Source organism: Simochromis diagramma, unplaced genomic scaffold, assembly GCF_900408965.1.
Source record: "Simochromis diagramma unplaced genomic scaffold, fSimDia1.1 OVJJ01000802.1, whole genome shotgun sequence".
NCBI lineage: Eukaryota > Metazoa > Chordata > Actinopteri > Cichliformes > Cichlidae > Simochromis > Simochromis diagramma.
Window position 1 is genome coordinate 7,376,330 of NW_024387492.1, and position 12,180 is coordinate 7,388,509.

General features: G+C 39.6%; 1 protein-coding gene across 1 annotated transcript in view; it reads left to right on the top strand.

The window, feature by feature from the left end:
- nbas (NBAS subunit of NRZ tethering complex) overlaps nucleotides 1–12,180 on the top strand; it is a 177,459-nt gene that overhangs the window by 61,765 nt on the left and 103,514 nt on the right. Inside the window, exons 32-34 of the mRNA XM_040018563.1 lie at nucleotides 1,369–1,481; nucleotides 5,862–5,975; nucleotides 11,297–11,410. Coding sequence (XP_039874497.1) covers nucleotides 1,369–1,481; nucleotides 5,862–5,975; nucleotides 11,297–11,410 — 341 coding nt within the window. The remainder of the gene's footprint in view (nucleotides 1–1,368; nucleotides 1,482–5,861; nucleotides 5,976–11,296; nucleotides 11,411–12,180) is intronic.

Sequence of the window (12,180 nt, forward strand, 5' to 3'; positions counted from 1 at the left end):
CTGAGTGTATATGACACAGAAATGTTGGAAGATAAATGGGGAAAAAAAACCAGGATGTCAGTACACTTCTGTTTGATGTTCTGGTGCAAATGAAGGGCAAGGTCTGTGCTGCTGTGCTCCATTGATAACTTCTTTGCAAACTTGTGTGCTCGTGTGTCTGTTTAGCACAGAGTAGTTAATCTGGAAATCACAGTGTACATGCTGCAAAGCACATCATGACTCTTGAAAGCGAAATAGATAATTTTTTTTTTTTTCCACTGATGTCTTTTCTAAGGCTGTGTCAATACACAAACGCACTCACACACGCTCGCCTGGAGATACTTCACAGCACGAGTACATAATCAGTATGCCCTCTTTCTGTCTCTCATTCGCCCATCCACAGCCCTTTCCTCTGCTCTCATCCTTGCCAGGACAAACCTCTTGTTCCTGGCAAGAACAGCAGCCATGCTCAAAGAGTGGGGAGCTGCGTGTGGAGTGCTTTCCAGAGTGTGTGTGCGCGCGCGTGTGTGTGTGTGTACTCTACTCAACAGTTTTGAGTCACTGTGTTTTTAAGAAGTAGAGGTTGCATTTCTCATTACACTTACAAGGATTATGAGACATTTCTGTCAGTTGTCTTTGTTTACCCACCGCGAGAGTAAAACACTCTTGAGCGAACACACATCCCAAGGACAAGTTCCCTCGTCTCCGCTCAACTGGTGCTGACGTCAGAACTCTTAAGCTGCTATTTTATCTGGGATTTGTGCTATTTGCAAATTAATCATTTTGCTTTTTTCTTCCTCTTTCACTCGCTGGTATATTTTACTTTGCTCTGTATACACTTGCAGGCACACACAATTTGCGCATTCAGTGTTATATATGCGGCATGATGTGCTACATAATCCTATTAAGGGTAATGAGTGCCGCTCGCGTTTCAAGAGAAAACTGTTCTATTGTAGATCTGTCAAATTAGTCTAGACTTTGTATTTAAATCCATTTGAAAAGTGTCGCCATGTTTCTCATCATGATGTTGAAACTTCACAGACTTCAGGCTAGATAATCGCTTTTTTTCTACAGCTCTGAAATGTGTACCAATTTAAGTAAAGCCCCTTTAGTTCTTCCCACTCATTTTGTCAAGCGGTAAGTTATGTTTTGCAACAGTTTTCTGCAATGCTGTTAGATTAAATGGACCGAAGGTAACTACATCACTTTTTAGGTGCATCAGCTTGCACAGATTTAAGCAATTTTCACTTTCTGTGCTTAGAAAAGTTAAGTTTCTGTACTCCTAAAATTCAGACTTCCTCTTTGTGTCACAAGGTCATATGATTGGGTAGCAATGGAACAGATTATTAGTCATTCCCTGCTGTTTTAACTGCTTATTATCTTCATCAGGGGGTGTCTCCAGCTGATCACAGACTGTCCTCCATCCATCCAAGAGGAACTGGACCTCATCAACGCCCTCAGCCAGCTGGAAGACTTCAACGTCAGCATTCTGCCCCTGCAAGGTAGCATGAAGCGTTTGTCTGTCTGGGAAGCTGGGAGATTTCAATTGTGCGCTTTTGTGTGTATCTGAATGTGTTGTCGGTGCGTTTGAAATGGTTAGACATTCAAATGTTCTCATAGACGATTAAAGCACACCGTTCCCCACCTCCATCGCCTCGGCTCACTGTCCAGCCTGTCTCCCTGCTGTCACGTTCTCCGTTCCTCCATATGTTGCTGTTTCTTGTCACTGTATCAAAATATATTGTTATTTATGGATCGACTGTTGAGCAAACAACATCTGGCCAATGGCCTAATTAGGAATGAAGTGTTTAGTTTGGACGTGTGCGCTCTATCTTACACACAGAGACACGCACACACACTCTGGGACACAATGTTTTATCCTTCAGCTGTAAAGCTGACCAATCTATATTCACCTCCATGTTCTTGCTTTCGTTCTTTTCTGGCACCCTACATCTGTGGTTCCAGGCTTGCCTCCCTTTTAAAGAAAACCTTGGCGCCAAAATAGACCAGCTTGGCCCCTCATCGCCTCACCTTTACAGCGAGGTGTTGTTTGCCCCCAAGGCCTCCGTGCTCTCCCTCCTTTGCCCCCATCAAATCGAGCTGCCAGTATAAAACCACTGTGACAGAGAGAGCCATAAATTGCACGGTCTCTCGTTCCTTCCCTCCCTCTCTTGCTCTCCGTCCCTCTCACCTTCTTTCCTCTCTTTACATTCATCACTTACCTCTGGGGTTTTCTCTCTTTTTCCTAGCTCCCTACTTCCTTCTCTTCTTCTTTTCACTGCTTGCTTAACGTGAAGGGCAGAGGGCAGAGCTTTGGAAGAATATGAAAGAAAAACAGTGGAAAAAGAATGAAGCACTGCAATGGAGAAAAACAAACCGTTGTAAAAGAAAATGTGAAAATCTTGTTTTATTGTGACACATGCATGCATTAATTATTATGTCTTAGGTCAATATCAGTGCTTAGGGGAACATTGAATTCATGGCTTTGAATCAAGGTCATACTGAAAAGAACAGTTTCGTTTTCTCCTCAAAGTAATAGCTCTACTCTAAGTTCCCGTTCTCACAGATAAACATGCACAAATATGAAGTCGGAAGGATTTGAACATAGGTAATCCATCTTAGGCTGTCCCCTGCAGCCCTCCTATAGAGCCTAAGGCGATGCTTCATATAAACCACCCTACCCACAATTCCCTCTAGGCCTCGCCCAAAGTCATTCAAAGCCATAAAGATCCTCAGCAGGGTGCACAGAGGCCTGCAGAGGCTCTAAAGATGGCATTTCTCAGGGTTTCAATACAACTTTAAAGAAAAATGGAAATGCATCTGAAAATGTTTGAGGTGGTTTTTTTTGAAAAGCACAAACTCCCTACTGTCCTGCGGATGATATGTGCTGCAGGTTGTTATCAGTGAAAAATGATGTCAAACAATATGCAATGAGTATGAAATATCTAAGACTGGAGACTGATTGTGAAAGATCAAAGGCTTGCCTCGTTGTAGTTTCTAAATCTCTCGCAGATTGGACTACATGGAGATCCCAAACTTAAACTGTAAATAATATACCTGGAGTATGAAGTTTGTTTTAGTTTCTGTGCCACATGCAGCCCAGTTGGATCTCGAGTGATATTACAGCATTAATAAAAAAAAAATGTTCACTTTCTTTTAGTGTAAAGAAGTACATTCTGGAAACGTTCACACTTAATGAACCATCCATTTACAAAATGGATGATGAACAGCCTCGGATATCTTAAGAAAAAAATAAGAGCAATTTCCACAATATGTCTCAGTTTTTACACAGTCATACTCATTGGAATGAAATACTACTGTCATAAATCAAAGAAATGTGTCTGCACGGCTCTGCGGCTTAACCATCTACTCTACACAGTGGTGTGGCACACAGGTAGTGTGTGTGACAGGGACAAGGCTGTGACACTTAATGATTCAGACACAGGACTCTCATTTATTTAAAGGACGTATTTGGGATATATTCTAATTATTCTTATGACCTACAACACAATGCTTCCTAATGTACAACATATTGAAAAGTTCCACAGTTAATTAAATAACTAAGACCATCCTCATGCTTTTTTTTTTTTTTTAAGGATTATAGCCACAAAACCAAATGCTTCAACTATCTCATGGTCTGATACAGTGGGGCAAAAAAGTATTTAGTCAGCCACCGATTGTGCAAGTTCCCCCACTTAAAATGATGACAGAGGTCAGTAATTTGCACCAGAGGTACACTTCAACTGTGAGAGACAGAATGTGAAAAAAAAATCCATGAATTCACATGGTAGGATTTGTAAAGAATTTATTCGTAAATTATGGTGGAAAATAAGTATTTGGTCACCTCAAACAAGGAAAATCTCTGGCTCTCACAGACCTGTAACATCTTCTGTAAGAAGCTTTTCTGTCCCCCACTCGTTACCTGTATGAATGGCACCTGTTTGAACTCATCATCTGTATAAAAGACACCTGTCCACAGCCTCAAACAGTCAGACTCCAAACTCCGCCATGGCCAAGACCAAAGAGCTTTCGAAGGACACCAGGAAAAGTATTGTAGACCTGCACCAGACTGGGAAGAGTGAATCTACAATAGGCAAGCAGCTTGGTGTGAAAAAAAATCAACTGTGGGAGCAATCATCAGAAAATGGAAGACATACAAGACCACTGATAATCTCCCTCGATCTGGGGCTCCACGCAAGATCTCATCCCGTGGGGTCAAAATGATCATGAGAACAGTGAGCAAAGATCCCAGAACCACACGGGGGGACCTGGTGAATGACCTGCAGAGAGCTGGGACCAAAGTAACAAAGGTCACCATCAGTAACACACTACAACGGCAGGGAATCAAATCCCGCAGTGCCAGACGTGTTCCGCTGCTGAAGCCAGTGCATGTCCAGGCCCGTCTGAAGTTTGCCAGAGAGCACATGGATGATACAGCAGAGGATTGGGAGAATGTCATGTGGTCAGATGAAACCAAAGTAGAACTTTTTGGTATAAACTCAACTCGTTGTGTTTGGAGGAAGAAGAATACTGAGTTGCATCCCAAGAACACCATACCTACTGTGAAGCATGGGGGTGGAAACATCATGCTATGGGGCTGTTTTTCTGCCAAGGGGACAGGACGACTGATCCGTGTTAAGGACAGAATGAATGGGGCCATGTATCGTGAGATTTTGAGCCAAAACCTCCTTCCATCAGTGAGAACTCTGAAGATGAAACGAGGCTGGGTCTTCCAACATGACAATGATCCAAAACACACCGCCCGGGCAACAAAGGAGTGGCTCCGTAAGAAGCATTTGAAAGTCCTGGAGTGGCCTAGCCAGTCTCCAGACCTCAACCCCATAGAAAATCTGTGGCGGGAGTTGAAAGTCCGTGTTGCTCGGCGACAGCCCCAAAACATCACTGCTCTCGAGAAGATCTGCATGGAGGAATGGGCCAAAATACCAGCTACTGTGTGTGCAAACCTGGTAAAGACCTATAGTAAACGTTTGACCTCTGTTATTGCCAACAAAGGTTATGTTACAAAGTATTGAGTTGTATTTTTGTTATTGACCAAATACTTATTTTCCACCCTGATTTACGAATAAATTCTTTACAAATCCTACCATGTGAATTCATGGATTTTTTTTTTTCACATTCTGTCTCAACAAATGCTTCAACTATCTCATGGTCTGATAGATGCTTCAGAGAACCCCTTTAATATTAAAACCACTCAAAATGCCTTATGAAAGATAATATTTTAGCACTGGCATGTGAATGACTGCTGTATACTCATGTTTTAAAGTACACACAATATTTTTTGTCCAATTTTGGTTTGTTATATAGTTTTTTCTTTTGTTTTTTAAATTCTGAAGTGGCTGCATCCAACAATTACTGCCATATTTGTTAACTATGTGTTCAATTTTCAGTATAACTGGGCAAAATCGTCCCATAGGAGAAGACAAACACAGTTTTTTTTTTTTTGGACACTTGAATTTGTCATTGGTCCCACATGGATGAATTACATTAATCTGTTATTCTTTGAAGCTTACTTTGCTGTTTTTTTTTAAATTACTATTCAACACGTACCACATACAATTTTAATACTGACTAGATACATGGAAATTTTGACACATCCACGCCCTAATTTTAATAATATTTAATTATGCAGAATAAGTCAGCAGTATCCACCAGTCTATCACTGAACTAGGGCTGGGCTACATGCGTATGAATTATACAGCATTATATTATTTTTCTTGACATCTTGACATCTGCTGCTTTATCATTCACTGTTCATAATTTCCTATCACTTGGTCATCAGCCTTTACTTGTTTTGCTAATTACTATATTCAATCTGGAACAAGTCTGAAACCCATCCCCGCTGTCTTCCGTGTTCCCTCCAGTGCGACTGCGATCAGACCGTCTGTCTCTCGTAGAGGAGTGCATCGCCCACTGCTCCACAGCTTACAAGCAGTCCACCACTCTGCTCAATCTGGCCTCACTCCTCAGAGTTTCAGGTACTTGCAGACACGCATGCACACTCACACGTGATCAGGCACTCTAACTCTAAGTTTTATCAAGCTAAAATGTGTTTGACTATAATTTTCAATAAACCAGATCGAGGCAGTTTTCCAGCATAAGAAAAATCCATCTTCATAAGAGGTTTATTTATGTGTGCTTATGGCTTGCAAGCACGCAAACACACAGTACTGTGCAAACGTTCTCAGCCAGGTCTACTATCTTTATATTTTGCTAACATGAAACAAAATTGTTTTGTATTTTTTAAGTGGTCCTGAGTAATTGTTCTCCATGATTTATGAGGAGCTTTCAGAGTAATTTTTTTGGACATGGGCTGCTTTTTCACTCATTTTTAGTGCAGTATTTGTACCTGATCATTTTCAGAGGAAAGTTGTTTTTTTTTTGTTTGTTTGATAAGTCACTTAACAGTGATCCATTAATCATTGAAGCATAAAAAGGTACCTCCCTCAAAGGATGAACCAGTGTTTTACAGACAACTTAGCGAAGAGCCCATTTTAAGTTGTATCTTTAGGCTATTTTTTTAGTTTAGTCAAAGATAACACAGTTTGACAGGTATAAAAATAGTCTTCTTTCACCAATAAGATGATTCCCAAAGAGTATTCATCAAAACCCTGACCTAGCTCAGTGTGGTGTGCCGTGGATCATTAGAAAATTTGAGGTAGCTGGACAAGTGGACGAGAAAAGAAGAGTGGTAGGCCAAAAACACCCCACCAAGTGAGGAGTATCAGAGGTATGCCAAATTACACAAGACACTGAAATGAAAGTCAGCTGTTTGATTAAGTGATGAATAATAATTTGACATTTTTAGTTAGTCGTTATGCGGGGAGGATGTCGGGGAGAGGTACTACAGTGAGTGTCTGGAGCCCTCTGTAAAACATGGTGGAGACTCTAGCATGGTTTGGGTCTGCTGTGTTCTCACAATTTATGGAATTCTGAAAAGTGTGGTCAGATTTTGATCCACCGTGCAGTAAAATCTAGAAACCATCTGATCAGTACAGCTTTATTTGTCAGCATGACAATGATCCCAAACACACTGCCATTGTAGTAAAAGAATACCTGGATTAAAAAAACAACACAAAGCAATAAAAACACAATGCAACACTATCTGTTATGGATCGACTTACCTAGAGCAGGGCCCTCTACATTATTGAAGGTTGATGGTCAGTGTGGAATTATTTTGACAAGAGAACACAAAACAAAAGTCAGCTAACATCCAAGGAAGAGCTTTGGATGTTCTTTAAGAAGCCTGGAAAACTATTCCTGAAGACTGCTTGGAGAAAAAAATATAAATCTGTCTAACAGAGACGTGGTCGAAACAAATATTTACTTTCAAACTCGTTAGAATTGTATACACTCTGTTTTTGCCTTATATACTGCATTTACATCTATGTCTGTATATTTCAATAAACCACTGCTTCTATTCAACATTTTCCTGGCAAAGTAAAAAGAAATGAAGGGTTGCTCAAGAGTTTTGCAAAGCATTGTTTTGTATACTGAACGAGCAAACAGACTTACCTTGTGAGCTCTCAAAACTGCCTTTTTTTCTGCTGTCAGGCATTATGCAGTTTGACAGTAAGAGACAGATTCTGTACAAGGCCATAAGGTCTGTATGTCAGCATTTGAAACTTTGTCAAGAGGCCTGCTGCTGCCTTGGAAAGGCAGCCTATTTATACATTTAAGTTTACCTGAAGAAGTCTTGATTTTGTTTTGTGGTAATTTTGTCTCCAATGTAGTCTCAACAGTGCATTCACTGTTCAATGAGTTGTTTATGACACTGGCACGACGGCTGATCTACAGAGACTCTGTTCTCTTCATTTTAATCCCATTATACTGGAATTGGCTGCAGTTAGAGTGTGATCACAGAGAATTCTCAGTGAATAGCAGCTAAAAAGCTAACATAAATATTTATACCTGCTTATAGACGTGGACAAATTTGTTTAGAAATTGGAATTTTGGTAAATGTAGTATTGACTGTATGCCTAAATTAAGATGAAACATGAATTTTTTATTTTTTATGATTTTTTATTTTTTTATGATTTTTTTTTTTTTTTTTTTTACAGGGTTAAAAAAAAGAAACTATTTTGCTAATATATGCTGATTGGTTGGTTAAAGATACATGACAGGACAACCTCCATTTATGACACCCTTTTCTAAACTATAACTATAGGGAGGGCAATTAAGTCAAAACAGAAACCTAGTAGAATATGTAAGTGTGACAAGCAGCTAGTTGTGGAGGTTTAAGGTGACAGAAATGCTTCTCATTTGGTGCATGAAATCAAAAGGCCGAGTGGCTCAGAATGGTTTGTGGCCTGATACTTACAGAAGGTGTTCTGCTATAGTCAAAACCCTGAACATTCAGTTTAATTCATTTTTGTACAGTTTTATTTGTACGGCACCAGCTCACAACAGCAGTCACCTCAAAGCTTGTATAAGGTAAAACACCGAAAATACTAGAGAGAAAACCTCAGTAAATAGACAACACCTTATGATGAAGCACTTGGCGATGGTGGGAAGAAAGAACTCCATTTTATCAAAAAGAAAACTGCAGATAACTGTTTTTATATATCTGTTTTATATTAATATTTTTTGTTTTTTTATATATATTATATCTATTTATATCTTTTTTATATCTCATGAACCCATTTTTAGGCTACAGTCTCATAGATCGTAGCCCTGGATCAACAGGCAAAGCCCCCTGTGAAAGTGGAAGTTGCAAGATTGAGATTTCTACTTAAAACTTCTCTCCTTCTAAGATGTTCAGTTGTTGTGCCTGTCTTAGCTACTGTCTAGGCACCCCTCAGTCAGCCTCTTTGAAGCTGTTTATTGTCTCATGCTGGTTGAAAGTCTTGCAAAATATAAAAGCATTGATCTGTCTTTTAATGTTGACATAAACTTGTAGGGGGTATTCATCTTAATGACGTCTTTTTTACTTCAAAGTTGTCAGACTCATGTTTTGTAATTTGTAATATCTGCAAGACTTTGGCTATTATCCACATGATACTAATAGTAGAACTGAAGTTGTCGAAGAGCTATGCCTAAAGACTGAGCCAAAGGACAGACTTCAGTCCAATTATTTTGCATAACCTAGCACGTCTTTGACTGCTAATGAATGTGCAATAGGTGCGAGAAAATGGGAAATGAAATGGAGTTTATTTTCAGTGCACATTGCAAATCCTTCCATGTGAAACGCAGCACTTAAAGCAACAAACTACAGTCACAAATCAAACAAGGTTAATGTACTACGTTTCAGCAAAGAGGTTTAATTTCCTTAAGATTTTCACTCTTCCTCTATACGTTCTCTCAAGTCGTCCGACTCTACACTGTCCTTCATCCCGTCATGTTTAAATTCCTCAGGAATTACCACGTTTACAGACTCTCGACTCGAAAAATCCTTGTGCAGTGTATTTGCAGTAATACCAAAAGCAATTTAATTCTTTATGTTTTTGTGGTATTTTTCATATCTCCTGCATGTTTGTCAGACCGCTGAGCTGTATTTTTAGCGAATGTGGCAACACGGTAATGGAATCCATTTAATGCACAAGATGTGACATGCCGACTTCAGTGCTTTCAAATCTTTTTTTCTTCTTCTTCTTTTTTTTCTTTTTTGAAAGAGAACTACAAGAAAAAAACATGAATAGTAGAAGCTTGTATACTTTGACCATTTTAGTTCCAACCCCCACTTTTCCAATGCTGAAAAAGTGAAAACCAAGATGTGCCTTTTTCTGCAGAAAAAGGACAAACTTTACCTCTGCCTCTGTGCCCGTGTTTACTGTTCATCTTTTAAGAATATAAGATAGACAGACACACAAAAACAGAGTCAGTCTTTCATGCTTCTTCCCTATTTTGTCTTCTGTCTCTTGGATTCATGGTCCTGTCGTTTCTCTCTGAGGCCTGTCACCAGCTAAAGGAAACCTGCTAACTGGTCTTGTGGCATTTCTGTGTCTTTGCTGCTCACATTCTGTCAGCAGGAAACCCTCGCTGTGTGGTTTCAGAAAGGGTGGGAAAAAAAGAGGCAAAGTGAGATGAGAAGAGCAATAAACAAATTTTTAAATAAATAAATGCAGGAGGGAGGCTTTTGAAGGGTGCGTAGCTCTGGGGCTCTGTGGTGAATATTTAATGCAGGTATCACCAGCACGCCGGTTAAAAACCCTTAGGGTTCGGTTCCTGCCCCTGCAAAAAAAGTGATCCATGAATCATTTCATTTTATGGCGTAGAGGTGCAAACGTTGTTTATGTATGAAGTAATCGCTAATTATAATATTCCAAATGTAGCAAATTTTTCCGACTTGGGTAGATGATTGTTATAATCCACTGTAGGGTTAGATTAAACTACACACGCTCCGTTTTGTTCTCTTTCGCACATTTTCATTAGAGTCTTTGGTTGGACCATCAAGGACAGGTAAAGGTTTCAATTGGATTTCCAAGATGTCTGATTTTTAGATCAACTTGAAATAAATGCCAGGGAATGTTTTGATTTAAAGAAAAAAAAAAATGGTGGAAAAGAGCACAGGGTGAACAAAGATGTGCCGCCACACACATACACAAACCTTGTCTATATTGAGGTCTTGACAGCTTTTGAAGATGCCATTTCACCAGTCACCCTGAAAATATTTGACAAACACCTCTTTCCCTTCACAGTAAACACAGCATTTCTGTCATCACACGCACACACGCATGCACGCACGCACGCACAAACAAACAGCCACCGACCAATTCAGTGCCATCACATTTCTTCATCTCAACGCCAGTTCTTTGATCTTCAGCGCACAGGTTTATTCAGAAGTTGTTCCTGACCATGCCTCTTTTGATCGTCCCATCCTCTGCCTTTTGTTTATAGAGCTTACACACAGATCAAAGGTTGTCCTGAGCTGCCACATGAATGTTAACACCGCGCTCAATCTCACGAACACTGAGATATCAAACTCTGATTTCTGATTTCCTTTTAGCGCGGTGGTAATTTTACTGTTATTTCGTACCCTGTTTTGGAGATGAACAGAAATGGCAATAATCTCATTTGTGGTAGACAATTATTATGTAGTCTCAAGCCCTGACTGCAGTGCGGCTAATATTTGAGGATATTCTTTTTTCAACCTAGAGCCTGTGTGTGAGTCTGCTCACAGAGGGAAATTTAATATGAAATTCATTGAGACAGATACTGTATGTAATATGCAGCCTTATGAGATTTGTGGTTTAGTTTTTGAATGTGGACATTTGTCAGGATTAAGAAAACAAATTCAAAAGACTTTAAAAAAAAATCCATTTGTACTCATTTAAATGAATATCTGTGTTTGCATGCCTAGGGGAAGATGAAGCAATGAGAAAAGGCAAAGTGCTGACCCTGCTTGCAGAGCAAGCTCTGCAATGTCTGGACTTCAAGGCGTCGTACATCCACTGTCAGGACCTTATGGCTGCAGGTAACTGTGAAGCTGTGCTCAGACCAGTAGAGGCTTTAGGGAAACTATAATATATGTGATATGTAAGTAGGATTTAAGTAAAACGACCACTGAAATATGAGAGAAATGTTTTACCTCATTGTTGATAACTGGTATCACTCTTAGACGGGGGCGTTAATTACTTTGCATGTTAAAACCTCACTAAAAAGAAGCTTTTTTTTTTAATATTATTAAGCTTGTTACAACTCTCATGCAGTATAACAAGAACAGAAGAAGACTGACAGGCAATAGCATTTAGCAAAATCCATTGAGGTTGATGAACAATGGGGAAAAGACAGAAGTCTTCAGAGAGAAAAGGGATTATTAATGATATTTAAATGATAACAATGGGCATTGACTGGCATCAAACGGGTGTCCTGGTTTTAAATACCTGGGTGGCGTATTGACTGTGATATCAAAGCATACTGACATCCAGTCAAATGAGCTACAGTGCTTAACAAATTTAAAGAGAGTGGATTAAACCATTACAGACACATTACAGACACATAAAAATGGTTTTGGTAATTACCAATGCTATTAATTTAATGGAGTTGTGTCATAAAACCTTTATTTGGTGGTGGTCTAAAAAATGGCTATAGGTTCAAACATTGGAAGTCAACTGAACTCCCACACTGCACACTCCCTCAGCATCTCTGAACAAAGCTGGTCCCACTTGCAGTTCTCGCATCAGAATATTAAAAATATTTTTATATATGAACGTCTTTAGGATCAACCACCTCCATCAGAGTTTT